The sequence below is a fragment of the Morone saxatilis genome, unplaced genomic scaffold (genome assembly GCF_004916995.1).
Source record: "Morone saxatilis isolate NCDOM2014 unplaced genomic scaffold, NCSU_SB_2.0 Contig14, whole genome shotgun sequence".
In the NCBI taxonomy this organism is placed as follows: Eukaryota; Metazoa; Chordata; class Actinopteri; family Moronidae; genus Morone; species Morone saxatilis.
The window spans coordinates 17262239-17277196 of NW_023339696.1; the positions used below are offsets into that span (position 1 = coordinate 17262239).

Genomic DNA, 14958 nt, shown 5'->3' on the forward strand with positions numbered 1-14958 from the left:
CATTGTTTCTCTCACACTTTACAGCCCGTTCTCATTCCCAGGTCGTCAAATACAGACGCCAGCGGTGTTCAGTTAGTTGCAATCTCACATTTCACCGCTAGATGCCACTAGCAAAATGGATTTCTCTAATTTTTCTTTGTCTTTATTTCAATTTCAGAATTTCATACGCAACACAATTGGTAATTTCTGGGGCGAACTGGTACCTCACATGGTAGAGGTGGTGGCCCCATGTAATAAAAGTCCTTGATGCATCGGCCCTTTGCTGTGTGTCGCCCCTCTCTCTCTCTCTCACTCTTTAGCTGTCACTATCAATTAAAGGCCATAATATAGAATAGTGTGTGTGTATATATATATATATATATATATATGTACTGAACTAATTTTATTTCAACAATACGAGTTCTCTGTAAAATAAACAGAGTAGTACCTTGTGCAGTACTGTGCACTCCCAGCTATGAATAAATTACCAAATTTTCACTGTGGCACCAGTGTTTCTTTCTTCACCTTTCCCTTTTTGTATCCCACCATCTGTCTCTGAAATCTTGCACTCCCTCCCCTATCTCGAGAAGTAACTATTTTTTGGCCAAGATTTTCTATTTCTAAGCCGCTGGTATTATTTCAAGGTCAGTTATTGCTTCTTTTTTTCTCTTTTTTTTTGGCTGTGGTGTGCGTTATCACACATGATTACAACCGCCCCACAGTGTATGTGTGTGTTGCACGAGGGCTCACATGATAGGCATACTTTGGGGTGGCCACGGTGACCTGCAGCTGACACCAATGATTGATCCCGGTGCTGGGATAAGTGCCTGCGCACCGGTGAGCGCACCAGTCCACTGAAACGCAGCCAAGCGGAAAATTAGAAATCTCTTCATCCCTGGTCCATTTGAAATCCGATATCTCCCATCTACCCCTCTCACAGGCACCTTTCCTCAGCCAATAAATCAGTAATTAAATGATGTGTTTGTGTGTGTATGTGTGTGTATGTACATGAGGGCAGGTGCACGTCCTTGGGGGATCACCTAGGGCAATTGGGGTGATGGGAGTATTAAGTCTCCAACAAAACTGCCCCTCCCCCCAAACACACATGTACACCATCTCCTATTGTCTGCATAAAAACAGAAACACGGTTACTCATACACATTGTATTGTCCCAGATACAAACACATCCCCACTCACAACCACACTCGTACACACACATTTGAGTTGTACAATGTGTGTCAGATAGAGGTGTAACGGCGCCTCTGGTATCAAATAAATCAAAGTCAGGCCTCCTCTGAGTGCAGCACCTGACCTTTTGGAACCATCGGTGCAGTTTCACTCCTACAATCACACTGGGACACAAATGTCCCTTGTGTTAATGTTCCCCGGTTGTTTCTTAACTTCTAACATCTATCTCTTTGTGTTGTCCAGGTACGTCGGCCCAGGGCAGCCCCCTTCTGGCTTCCCTCCCTGTCCCAGGACGGCCTCTGCAACCTCAGCTCGACCTCAAACACCTCCTGCCCTTCAGACTCAATGGATCCTCTCCCCTCAGCCTCTTCCCTAACTTTAACACGGTGAGTGCAATGGCAGCTGATATCATGGAAAATAGCAATTAGATAAACATTGATATTAAGGTGGAACCAATTAATCTATGACTTTTATCAACAAGGAATTTCAACAATAAAGTTCTCTAGCAGAGTCCAATACTGATGCCTCTAAAAATAATACAGTACCTAATTAGATCCAACAGAAATATGTGATTAGGTGACTCATTTCACTGCAGAAAAATACTGTTTGGTAACACACTTCTTTTTGAGCTTCTTTAAAAGGTCCAGTGTGTATGATTTAGTGCCATCTAGTGGTGTAGTTGCAGATCGCAACTCCCTAGCTTCACCCTCCTCTTTTAAGTACAAAGGAGGGATTACAGTGGCGAATGTCCTATCTACAGCGAGTGTTTGGTTTGTTCCTTCTGGGATACTGTAGAAATATGACGGTTCAACATGGCTGCCTCAGTGAAAGGCGACCCGTGCCGCCTGTAGATATATAAGACTAATTCTAAGGTAACAAAAACATAATGTTTACACTAATGAAAACATAGAATATTATTTTCCATTTCTGCAATCTTCCTAAATGTTACACACTGGGCCTTTTAATATTTTGTCTCGCCTTGCTCACTTCCCTTTGAAACTGCAAGGGCAAAATATCAGGCAAGGGGAGTGAAAGCAAAGAATCAGTCTATCCATCAGTGGTATTGATTAAAAACATGTCAACATATTAACATCATTTTGTACTCTGGGGCAGTAACAGCCTTCATTTTAATGGGTGAGGGTTGTGATCCACATACTTCATGATTTGGGTGTCAGTGTTCAACCTTGTGATGGTTTTGAGTTCATATCAGAGAGAGGTATAAAGAAAGACAGGCCTATAAAATTGTGTCCTTAATGCTCGCCGCCCAGTTATTCACCATCTCACTATCTGTTCTGCCAGACCTTAGCCTCCAGTACTCGTGCCATAAACTTTACCGCTGTCTCTGTGCGGAGGCCTTACCTTAGGTCTGGGGTGCTAATCTTTATTCAAGCGGTGTTTCACCTCTCAGAATGGCTAGTTGTCACCTCAGCATCTCTACAGATGAGACCCATATTAATTTGTTTCGAACGTCAGCAACAAACTGTTCGGTCCTCAAGCCCCTTGGCTATGATGCCTCGGTGCCTGGAATTAAAAGCTTGTATCTTTGATCCTTTACTTACCAGCACTATACCCATTGTCGGTTTGTGTGTGTGTGTGTGTGTGTGTATGTGTGTAAGCACTTCTGATTTCTTTGATCCTAGTTTTACACTGTGTGTGCGCATGTGTGTGTGTGCATCTGTGTGTTCACTTCCCTCATCGCACACTGTGAAACCATCTCCAGTTCTGTGGTCTGTAAATGAAACATAAGCCAGAGCTTTGGCTCCAGCATGCACTTTACACCTTTTCAAACCAAGCGAAAAAAAGGTGGGAAGAGAGAGAGAGATGTAGGGCCACACAGACATCTGGCGGGTTCTTACAGTGGAGTTTATGTGTGGTGGATGAGACATAAATGTGTGCTGTATGATGTGTATGTGTGTATGTAGGGAGTCTCCAGCCTGTTATGTGAAAAGTGCAGTTTATTCATTTGTTCTGCTGCCCACTGCTTTTGCTCGTGGGGTTGGCTATACTGCCCTATGGAGGATTGAGCATGCCTAGCAGCAAAGGCAGCATGGAAAACATTCATTCCTCCGACACCCTCATGTATTTATATTAGTGGTGGAGGCAGTAGGGCAGGTCTCTGGTCAGTAGTTGTTCTGTGTTATGCTTATTTTTCTATTCTCAAACCAATGTCTGTGGCTCACAGCTCTGTTCTTGCCTTTATGTTGTCTGATAAAAAAAATTTTTGACAACCCACAGCAAATATGTTTCAGAATTTAAAGCACTTTTTATTTATGCTTACTTATTAGAAAAAGTAAAAGTAGTCATATCAGTGGCAATTCTACAGTTATTGCAAAAGAAAAAAGCGGTAGATTATCAATGAATGCACCAAGCTTATGAAAATATTATTTACAGAGTTGCAATGATATTTAGTCAGCCATTGTTAAGGAGAATACAACTTGCGGTGGGATGTGGAATCTACCACAACCAGAATGCAGAAATTATGATAACTGCGGAAATAACATCAAATCAGTGTTGCTTCAGTCCCGGGAGGAGATGATTAGCCTCCATAACACACAGTCTGACAGCGCAGCTGTGGCATTAATCACAAAGTCCATTCAACTGGGAGCCCCAGGTTCTCTTAGCCCTGATAAGGCACACGTTGTCCCGGACGTGTGCAGGGGGGAAGATGAATGCACCTGTCTCTAAAACTAAATATCCTCCGGTTCCCCTGGTGTCCCTTTTTACATCCCCCCGCCCCTCCTCACCCTCTCCTCATGTCTCTGTTCGTCTCTTTCTCCCTCTTTCTCTCTACCTACCCTGAAACCCCATCACGGACTCAGCCGTCCGGCACAGGATAAGTTCTGTCTGCACCAGGATGGTGGGGGAGGACGGAGGGCTTGGACAAAAGACGCATTTATAGCAGTCGGTTCAGGATGGCTGCGGACAGACAATGGGCACATTCTTCAGTTCCTAAAACAAATAGCTGTGTGCAGCCTGCTCTGCTTAGGTGGACAGAGGGCAGCCGGAGTGGGAGAGCTAGGTTTCTGTGGTCAGACTTCAGCTGGTGAAGGGAAAAGTCAGTTGCTCCCAGAGGTAGCTTTGAGTCATGTAGAAGAGGCCAAAAATAAAGCAACAAAGGCAAAGATAGCCCTTAGGGAGAGATATACCTCCAGCCTGGAGGTTTCAGTGTCAGGTGTGTTTATATTCCCTCTCACACCTGGCCTTGAGGAATCCATAGTAAACAGACTTCACTCTTGCACAGGAGGCAGCTGCCTTGGACATGGCACAACTCTTTGTGTGGTAAAGAGGGATCTGATGTTGCTCAGGCTTGTGTTCTCAGAAAGAAAGCAAGGCAGTGTGCCATCCTCGCTGCCATCAATACACCAACACTCCTTGATCTCTGGGCAGCTGAGGCTGTCAGCAGTACCATTGGTGTGATTCTAGTGAGCGCACTAACTAAGAACGGCGCTCTGCCCGGCCATCCTGAGTCCCATCTCCCATGCAAGCCGCGGAATGGACTGGGCCAGGCCCTGTGCCAGCCTGGGGAGAGATCCAAGGTGATTGTTATATGTGATACCAAGTTGAAGGGTGCCGCAATGAAATCAGCTGTCATCATGGCATGCAGACCTTCTAATGAAGCCTCGGCTCTAACTCTGCTGTTTATAGTATGCCATTCTGGGACTCTCTGCAGTCCTTTCACAGACAGTTAAAACTGAATTAGTCTGCCGAAAACCCTCTCCTGAAACACTTTCCCGTGGGCTGCAATGATTCATAATGCATTAGACAGTCACATTTCTGAAATTACAATGAACTCTAACTGCATAAAAATACTAGCCGTATCCTGAGGTTCATAACAACCGGACAAAATTGTTGTGTTAGGAACAAACTTACTTATCTTACAGAAACTGTGTGGAGAGAAACATGAAGGCTGAAGCTGAATTTATAAGGCAAGGCGTCAACGGGAGTCCCCCTACAGGTACCTATGGTGTAGCTATTTATAGTTGAGCGTCAGATTTCACCCACTGATATCATCAGACACCTGTATCAGGCTGTATCGTCTCAATTATATTCCCCACAGTAACTGTGTCTATATTCTTCAATTTACTTTGTGATACAGAGCGACGGCGGGATACACACATTCTTACATCCAGGCAACTTTACATCATTTTGCCATGTCTCATTACTGAATAGAACCCTACTGCTATGCAATCACTGTGTTAACGTTCATACATTCATACAGTGTGATCACACTGAATGAAAGGTTTGCAGTATAATGGCTTTGCTAGACTTGAGTAAGTGGAAAAAACTACTGAGAGTCTTTCTTCAACTTCCTTGTCTCCACAATCTCTACCAGCATCAGAAACTTGAATGAGAAAACAGAAGCAGTTAAAGTTGAGCGATCTTTGAATACCTGTTTGACTTACAGAAACTGCATTCTGGGTGTACATTTCTGCAAACATTATGTTTTCATTTTTATTTCAGCATGAACTATTTTAATATCGATATTTTGAGTATTGTTGGTTGGCACAGGACCGGCTCAGCCCCATTTTTGAGGTCTGGATGTTCAATTAAAAAGTGTTTGGTAGTGGTGAAAGGGTGGGGCAGTTCCATCAATATATTCTCTGCACTGTAACAGCAGGGGCAGATTACTTTAGCCTGCAATGCATTAAGAGTGAATCTGACACCAATCTTAATTATGAGCTAAACACAGTGAGCAGTCACGTACAGAAAAGAGGATTCCACACCCGCAGAATGTCGTCTGTCTTTACTGTTTACATAATTAAGAGCACAACAGCCACAGATACAGTCACGTATCTGAAATCAAAATATTGTTCCTTCCCATACACAGTAAAGTGACATTAAAACCAACAGCAAACATTTCAGTCCGACAGACACCAGTGCTGACAGAGTAATAGCGTTGGGTCACTTAAATAGAACAGGCACAGTTGCAATCAATGAACCGTCGGTTCAAACTAGAAAGAGGCATTGCTTCAATACTGAGTAGGCTATTGTCATATATAAAAAAATCAAGCAATCATGCTATGATCATTGCCTCTGAAAAGTTCTAATTAAATAAAAAAATCACACTTATCTACATATGTGAAAAATGTTCCTCCAATAGTAAGAATTTGTATTGTACAAAAATTACATGAGGTCACCAATCTCAACATACTATCAATTAGAATGATAAAAATGTAAGTTCTCCCACATTAACACGTGCAATGAAGACTGAAGAAGATGTCAGTAGAGTACATTGTGTACACCCTTCCACTGTCCTAAGAAGAGGTCTATTTAGACAAATTAGAAATATGTGGGTGGACCTTGGGAATTAATTAGATACATTGTCAATAAAAAATACATTATTATTAATACCTTAATATTTATTGTTATAATGACAGTAGAACAAATTATTTTCCAAATGAGCCATTTGTAGGTTTGCATAATAAAGTGGCCAAAGCTGCCTCCACAGCTGTGCCTTGACATTTGTAAGGGAGGGGAAAATGTAAACATTTTAAAAAAAAACAGGAAAGAAATTCTGTGGGAGCAGTAATATCATCTATTGTGTCAAGAAAGTACTTAAGATTCTGAAGCAAGGCCATCTTCTTGTGCTGTGACTTCTCACGTTACCACAAAGTTATGTCATTTGAAATGCAATAATTGGTTGGTGCAGTATTGCATACATTTCAGTATTGCTTGATGAAATGTATAAAGTAGGCCTCTCCACTCAGGTTATCTTTTGTCATAAAGGCTACCCTCATCTAGTGCATCATAACAAGCATGTCAGTGTGACTCTTTATGAAAAGTAACAAAATAAAATACAGCCACTGTTACTCATTGCATGTGCAAAACAGCCCCTAATGTCAGAAAGGTTATGCACCAAGCCCGAAGTATCACACACTGTCCTGCAGGGAGAAATTTAGATAGTCCCCTAACATCACAGGGTCATGCAACCTCATGCTAATTCACTGAGGGAAGTTTTCAGTTGTTCCAGATTTATGTCACAAACCTGCTCAGCTATCTAAAGTAGACAGTCCTTGTTTGTCCTTGATTTCTTGTTCTTAGTTTTGATTTATTTTTTTATTTTGACTTGCTATGATTAACACGCAAGGAGCATATTCCTCTTCATGCCCTCTTGCCTTCAAAATGGTCGCACAATTAGGCTCTGTAAAACTGTTTCAACATAACTAAATTTTAACCTTCATGAAGGCAGGATTTGTTGCAAGTCTTTTGAGTTAGACTGCATTAGTTTTAACTTGCCAGCTTTCACCCTTAACAAGGAATCAGTTGTCTCTCTTTTCAATAGATTTCTAAACATCGGTGCCAAAAAGATGCCCTTACTCTTCAATTCTGAAGGACAGACATAAAAATATTCATCGCTAATAACTGAAGATGTTTCCCCATTACATTCCACTGTAGCTGCTGGAAATAATTGGATATAATGCTGCACTGTCTACTGATGTATTAAAGGATTCTTTATAAAAGTATGGCCACACTAAAGATTGAATCTGGGCAACCTTCCCTCACCTCTGAGGTGAAGCTGTTCTGCTGCACTGATATATCATTTGGGAAAATGAAATCTTATAGAACTAATGTTGTTTGTACTGTTCTTTTCTTTATGTCTCTCAGATGGACCCTGTGCAGAAGGCAGTGATCAACCACACATTTGGTGTCCCTCAGCCCCTAAAGAAGAAACAGATTATCTCCTGCAACATTTGCCACCTGCGCTTTAACTCTACGGTAAGAAATATTTTAGAGGCTTTATGCCCTGGTGTTTATGAGAAATATAGAGAGGTTGTGGGACAATAAGAGAGAGAAATGGACAGCATGCGAGACTGTGTAATTTACAACATAAAAGCAATTTATACCAAAAAAGTGAGTCTAGCCTCAGAGAACAACATCTCTTTGTTTTGTGCTTCTGCTATCTTCTTGAATGTTGTTTTTTGAAAATATGGCCTTCCTCAATTACCTCAGTGTGTGTGTGTGTGTGTGTGTGTAAAGCAAATGTGTGTCTTTGTGTGCATATGCAAAACAGAAAACAAGTTTTCAGTTTTTCCCTTTTAGTGGATGCAAATGTATGGACCTTAAAATCAGAAGTTAGTCATTTAGGGGTTTTTTTGTCGCTATGTGTTTTAAAAAGTTTATTTCCTTTTCTTTTCAGTGAAATCTGTATGTGTGCGCCTGCCTGTTGTTTTGGTATGAGGGATTAGACAGCAGGGAGAGCTGCCGTTTATCAGCAAAGAGCAGAAACAATCAGCGGCCCCAGCAGGAAGCAGCATTCTCGGCTCCTCGTTCTATTTCTCCCATCCCTGCCACCTCTATCACTCGTACACATACACAAATACATGCCCTCATACTGTACCCATGCGCACCAGTGCACGCACATACACACCCAGAGACACACGAGCAAACATCCCTCGACATTTCATGCATATTCACATAAACAAATAGATAATAGTCCAGAAAGCCTTAAGACATCTCATGTCTGGGCACAGTAAAATACACACACACAGGCACACACATTTTTTTGGACTCCATCTTCAAAGAAGGGCTGAGGCACAGGAGACAGGGAGCTGAGGGGGGAGAGGAGACTCAGACGTGCTCTTCACACACTAGAGCAAATCCCATTCCCTGCCTCTGCACACCGACTTAAAGAGGAGTGTCAGGTCTGACTGTAGCTTTATCTGTCTCTCTGAGAGCATGAATACTTTCCTAACACTTCCATGCACCTTCCACAGAGTTTGCTCAGATATTATACCCAGTTATCTTTGTGCATAATGCTCAAAGGGGTAATAAGTAAGCTTTCCCTGCTGCTCAATATAGCACAAATTGACCTGAAAGAGCAACTCGACACCAGCTGGAAATCTTGTTTCTGCAGACCTCCAGTAGTTCAACTTTTAACCTTGCAGCAGTGATGTAGTGGTATAGGATTATTCCAGGGTGTGTTAATGCACTGTGACGTCACTGTTGGGTGTGATTACAGGTGCTGACATACATGTGCCCTTAATGACAATCCTGACATTTTGAGAAAAACACTTACAGTAGAAAATCAATATCTCACTCGTGTTTGTAAAATATGAAACTGGAGCCAGAAGCCGTTAATTGCATGAAGACTGAAGACAGGGGGAAAATGCTCTTTGTACAAAGCTAACAAAACATTTCCTAACTGCAACTTAAAACTATACTGTGAGGTTGCAACCAGCAGAGAGTCCAGGACAATGCTGCACTGGGCAGCACACAACCCACCTAAAAACCCCGACATGTCATTTTTACACTATGGTTTGGTGTTCGAGTTAAATAACAAGGTACTGTCAGGGAGATTATATTACCTTCAGACAGACAAAAAAAGCTAAGCTAATCAACTGCTAGGTGTAGCTTTATGTTCACTGTACAGGCATAAGATGTCAATAACTGTATTCCGCGAATGTCGCAGCAGAAGAACACCTGAGTGGCCTGAGCCTCCTAGCCTCCTCCGATTGCTAAATGTTAATGCTAAAATGTCCTTATCAATACAAAAAAAAGATCAAATAAAATGATTTGAAGCATTGTTAATATTGCAGTATGTGCATGCTAATGTGGAACTTCAGGTATTTCTGTTGTAGTTCTTATGTTGTTGCTAATTTCTTTAGTTTTTTGAATGTCTCAATTCCTAGTTGTTTCCCATACAGGTTGATAGAACTCATGAATTACTTAACAGCTCTTTGATATTTGTGCAGTTTTGTATAGAAGATAATAATCATCTAAAATGACTGTGTAATGTTGGGTGTAGAATAAGCAACTTTGCATTACACTGATATGTTGGGTGTCTATAATCCAGGTACAGTGGTGTTGAAATATTGTAAAATAGGTCAAGGACATACAGTGAGAATATTGTTTGTGTGTGAAAGGAGAGTCTTCAGTCAATTTGATACTCTTGTACCTGCATACATCTTTTATTTTATGTCGTTCCTCTTGTTCATCATATTTAAAATTTTATATTGTCATAATATAATTGAACATGATTAGGCTGCATGTATTTGTAGCACAATGCAACAAAAAATAAAACAAAGAGTGGCAAATTTTGGCAAAAGCAATATTTTTTACCAACACCCTTCATTGTAAGTGACTTGAGGGGAAACTGTACGGTTCTATGCACCTCCACAATCAAAACAGGCAGCTCAGTGATTGTTAAATTAAGCAAGCCAACTGCCAGATCCACTTCATTTTTATGTCTTTGTTATTTTTAAGCAAAACATTCTTCAGTGCCATTTCAGAGCTATAGAGGAACATGTCCCACATAGTCTATGCACCAGATATAGTCGATTTTTGCTTTTAACCATAGGACTGGTTAATCACCGGACATCACTGATCCCTTTGAAGAGTACTGTATCCTGCTGGCCGTAGTGGTGATGTGGAAAACCAAAGCTCATTTCACACCTTGTCCCTCTACCTCCACTAAGACTCAATTGGACTGAGGGAATGGTGGTAGAGAAGGAGGTGGAAGAATTCGCCACATCACGCTAATCTCTGAAGCCTTTTCACGGCAGATCTGTCACACAACGCACTCAAGTGTTTGAGTTGTTTTTACAGATGCCTTGACAGCCACATTATTTATAGGGCTCCACTATATCACACCATTAGGCTCGCTAATGTGAAGTGTACATGTTTAACTACATCCCTAGAGTGTTGGTGTTTACACAGAGCTAACACATGAGACTGGTTGTGGTGGCGGTGTATGTATGTGTGCATGTAACCTTGAATCTGCACACTAACACATCGCAAGCAGCACATTTATTTACTGCTTATTATTTGATGCTCAGGTAATCAGGAAAATCCACATTTTGCTTCTAATGAAAAAGTCTTTTCGTGATTTCAAGTCTCTGCATGTATTTATTCCTCACTTAGGAGTCTTCAAAGCAAAGTCCAGTCTCTGTACTCAACCTGTTTGGTGCCAGAGGATTTGCATGATTTATTTTTTGAGGAAGTAAAACTCGGAAGGAAGCATTGCAGTCTTGGAGGAACGTCTTACCTTGCTCCACTTGTCAAAACATAGACCCTTTGGGGAAAAAAATGTAGTTTTATACTTAATCCTCTATGCTTAATCCATCCATCTCTTAAGTATTGAGGGTATGAAAATGTTCATATTACTTAGTATTCTCTAATTTGTTTTGTTTTTTGGAGTAAGGGGGTACATTTTCCACAATTTGGGTTTAATTTGAAACAAAACATCTAATTTAGCCATTATTGTACTGTATGTACTGAAGTGGTGGTGTTTTTTTTAGTAGTTCTGCTCCATCCCTCTATAACTATGTCTTATCCAGGCCGGGAGCTGATGAGAGCTGATTCCTGGAGGTTGTTTTAGCTTTTAATGAGTGATCTCTGTATTGATTTCTCTGCTATTCTTATGTATCCACGCTTGCTCTTACAACAGGGGCTTTGTTCTTGGATTGAACAGGGCCGTGAGAATGATGAGAATGTGAAGGTAAATCGTGATCCACCCCCGAAAGAAAATGTGTGTGAACATGTTTATTGCTCCATCGCAGTCAGTAAGAAGGTGTCTGATTTGTGTTTGTGGGTTTGTGTGCTATTGAGTGCTCAGATGTGTGTGACATTAGTATGTATTGTCACGTGTCTAGGACTCGCAGAGGCTGACTCTCACAGTGCACATTAATAGTGTAGTTGTGGAGATGGGATCCTCTCTCTTGTTGCATATTACACATGCAATTATACCTCTGGCCTCCCAATGTGCCATCGCTGTTATCAGGTGGAAACAGACTCTCCTCCTTGCAGCCTGTGTATGCCTGCGAGAGAGCAAATATTCAGGCGAGAGTTTTAACATTTATTGCACGTGGGCTCCAGTCTTTCCAGCAGCTAGTGCATCGAGTCAGACACTCCTGTCTGCTTTTCCCTCCCAACCTTTCTATCATTTTCTTGCAGAATCAAGCAGAGGCCCACTACAAGGGACACAAGCATGCCCGGAAGCTCAAAGCCATGGAGGCCCAGAAGAACAGGCAGCGACGAGCCGGGGAGGCGTCGTCCACAGGAAGGGAGAGAGACCGAGACAGAGACCGGGAACGAGATCGGGACCGAAGCAAGACTTCCACATCCGAAGCAGCCCTTCCCACACTCATGGATACGAGCTTAGTGGAGGGAACAAGTACGTTAACAGACAGAGAGAAAAGCATTTCTTGATGATCATTCTAGTGCACTTTTGGTCCCCCACCACCCCACACTCCACTCAATCTTTCTCAAATCTCAAACCCCCTCCACCAATCCACTTCTCACATCATTGACAGCTTCCATCCTCCATGTCTTGACCTCCCTTATCTCTTTCTCTCTGCTCCATTGTGTTACACTTTGAGATTACATCTTCTGTACACCTTATCCTTCACCCTCTCACCCTCCTATCTCCTCTGTGTTTCTGTGCTTTGGAACTTCAGCAATTTCAAACCACTCTATCCTACCCAAAACCTCTCTGACCTGGCCCTCTGTCCCTGTGCCTTGTGATGGATAGTGAGCTCCGAAGCTGTGGGATTGTGGGATGTCTGCGAGCAAGAGATGTTGTATAAATAAAGGGGCTGGCTGAGATCGATTGTAGCTTCACTGGGGTCGTTTTTACCCCCTTTGCCTCTTAATTTCCAGTGCTTGACTCCTTTTCGCTCTCTCCTATCTATCTCGGTTAGACAGAGAGGGTAGTTGTAGAACCAGAATTGGTGTATTTGTGCAGCATGAAAAGAACACATGGTTCTAGCTGAGTTGAGAGGGAGCAAAATAGAGGTAAGAGTTTTCATTTTGAGGGGCTGTCAAATAGAAAAAAAACTTCTTTTACAAAAAGTTAAAATGTTTTCACATTGGTGGTGTAAATACAGGCATTTTACCTTTTGATAAAGAAAGACGAATGCATTGGATTTCTTTGAGCAGAATAGGAATGTTGACTTTTCCACAACTTTAGCTCCGAGAGCATGAATGGCTCCAATGGCACTTTGACTGCAGAGTGAGCCCATTACCTTCTCATGTTGCACTCGTCTGGGTCCACACTTTACATTTATCCATCCAAGGTGACGGAGTGGAGGAGCAGTTCTCCCTGTCTCTTTTCTACTTCCCTACTTCATTCTCCCCTCCACCTCCCCCCGCCCCGGAGAAAGATCACTATCTGAGCAGAATTTCAAATGCACTTGGATGATAGATGGATTATTGGAGAAGAGATATGAAGGTACTGAGAGAAGAGGGGAGACAGTTTGTAACCCCTCCTCCTTTAGCCCCATAGACATGCTCATGTGCACGTGGACACACATATGCACACTTTTTTTTGCCTTGAGCACTAAGAGTCTCCTTCAGAAAGGAGAAAGTGGACAAAAGACTGGAAGCCTGATAACGCTCTCATCAAATCTCATTTTAATATTCCGCCGTTGCAAAGGAGAGCTCTGAAAGAGGGATTCAGCAGTGGAGACGAAAGCAGATGATGAGTGAAAAATGAAAGATAAGATGAAATGAATGAAGGAGACAGAGAGAGGGAGGAATAAGAGAGAAAGAGCATGGAGGGATAGGGGGGTCATTGGAGAGAGAAAGTAGATAATTCATAGCTAGTTTTTATGCTGTGAATAATTTTACAGTTCCAAGGCAATTTTGTGAGGAGGAACACTCTTTAATAAGCCCAATTGTGTGATTGGCCTAATGTGAAATTGAAATGCAGCAGTGCGAGCCAGTGGTGGCATGCACCACAATGCCAACCTGTAATGGAATAGCGCTCCAAATTAACACTCTATGAAATGAGTTATGTCTGCCATGAAACTGAAGGCTGGTGGGCTGCTGTCTGAAGGTAATGCCCACATTGTCTGCCATCAGGAACCAATAACACACCTGTCGGCCGTTCCTCTGAGCAGCCTGTCTGGCTCAGAATAAACAGACTCTAGACCCACAAGGTCAGCGTCTGCAGCTCCATTAGATCATCAACTAATGCACATTTAGACCCAGGAGCTGCAACCACTTATATACCACCTTTTGACTGTGGGGTTCTAGAGGTACACACGAACAAATAGTGAGTCATAAATTGCTTTCCAAGTGTATTTGGAAAAGTGCCACAGTTGGATGGGCCAGGTAATTAAAATGTAAACACAACATAGTTAGGAGAAATAGCAATATGATAGGACCAGACCCAAATACAGGACCTTAGACTGCTCAAGTACCGACACAACCTCTACAGCAATCGTTAAAGCCTATAGATTGTCTGTTAAACTTTAGTGAGACTGAAAAATCTATTGTGAAAATCTCTATTGACTCTAGGAATTATTATCCTTGTACATTTGGAGCATAGGAGGAAGTATTGTAGTGTCAGATTGTTAACGAGTCCACAGAGAGAGGAGGTTGGTGTAGTAAGATGCACAAAATTAAGTTTTTTTCCCATTTCCTACCAACAGTCAGTGTCAGTTTCTTTTAACCACAATTGTTAACCTTAACCACATGACAACAAAAGTCCCCTAACCTTAATGAAGCAGTAACTTTAACCTAAACCTTAACAAAGTCCTTATTGTGCCTAAATCTAACCAAACCGCAACTATAGCGTTGTATCCTTTTTGTATTTAAAGGTCCAGTATGTAGGATTTAGTGGCATCTCGCAGTGTAGTAGATCACAACTCTGAAGCTTCACCCTCCCTTTTCCAAGGATGAAGGAAAAACTACGGTGGCCGCAAAATGACCGAAAAAAGCAAACTGCCTTATCTATAGCCACTGTTTGGTTTGTCCTTTCTGGCCTACTGTAAACATATAACAGTTCAACATGGTTGAAAAAAAAAAAAAAAAATGGGGTCCCTGGATAGCTCACCTGCTAGAGCTGGC

At 42.0% G+C, this 14958-nt stretch overlaps 1 protein-coding gene across 1 annotated transcript in view; it reads left to right on the forward strand.

Annotated features, from left to right (window-relative positions):
• The window catches only part of znf385c (zinc finger protein 385C), an 89610-nt gene that overhangs the window by 60858 nt on the left and 13794 nt on the right, over positions 1-14958 (forward strand). Inside the window, exons 2-4 of the mRNA XM_035654335.1 lie at positions 1411-1553; positions 7774-7884; positions 12061-12280. Coding sequence (XP_035510228.1) covers positions 1411-1553; positions 7774-7884; positions 12061-12280 — 474 coding nt within the window. The remainder of the gene's footprint in view (positions 1-1410; positions 1554-7773; positions 7885-12060; positions 12281-14958) is intronic.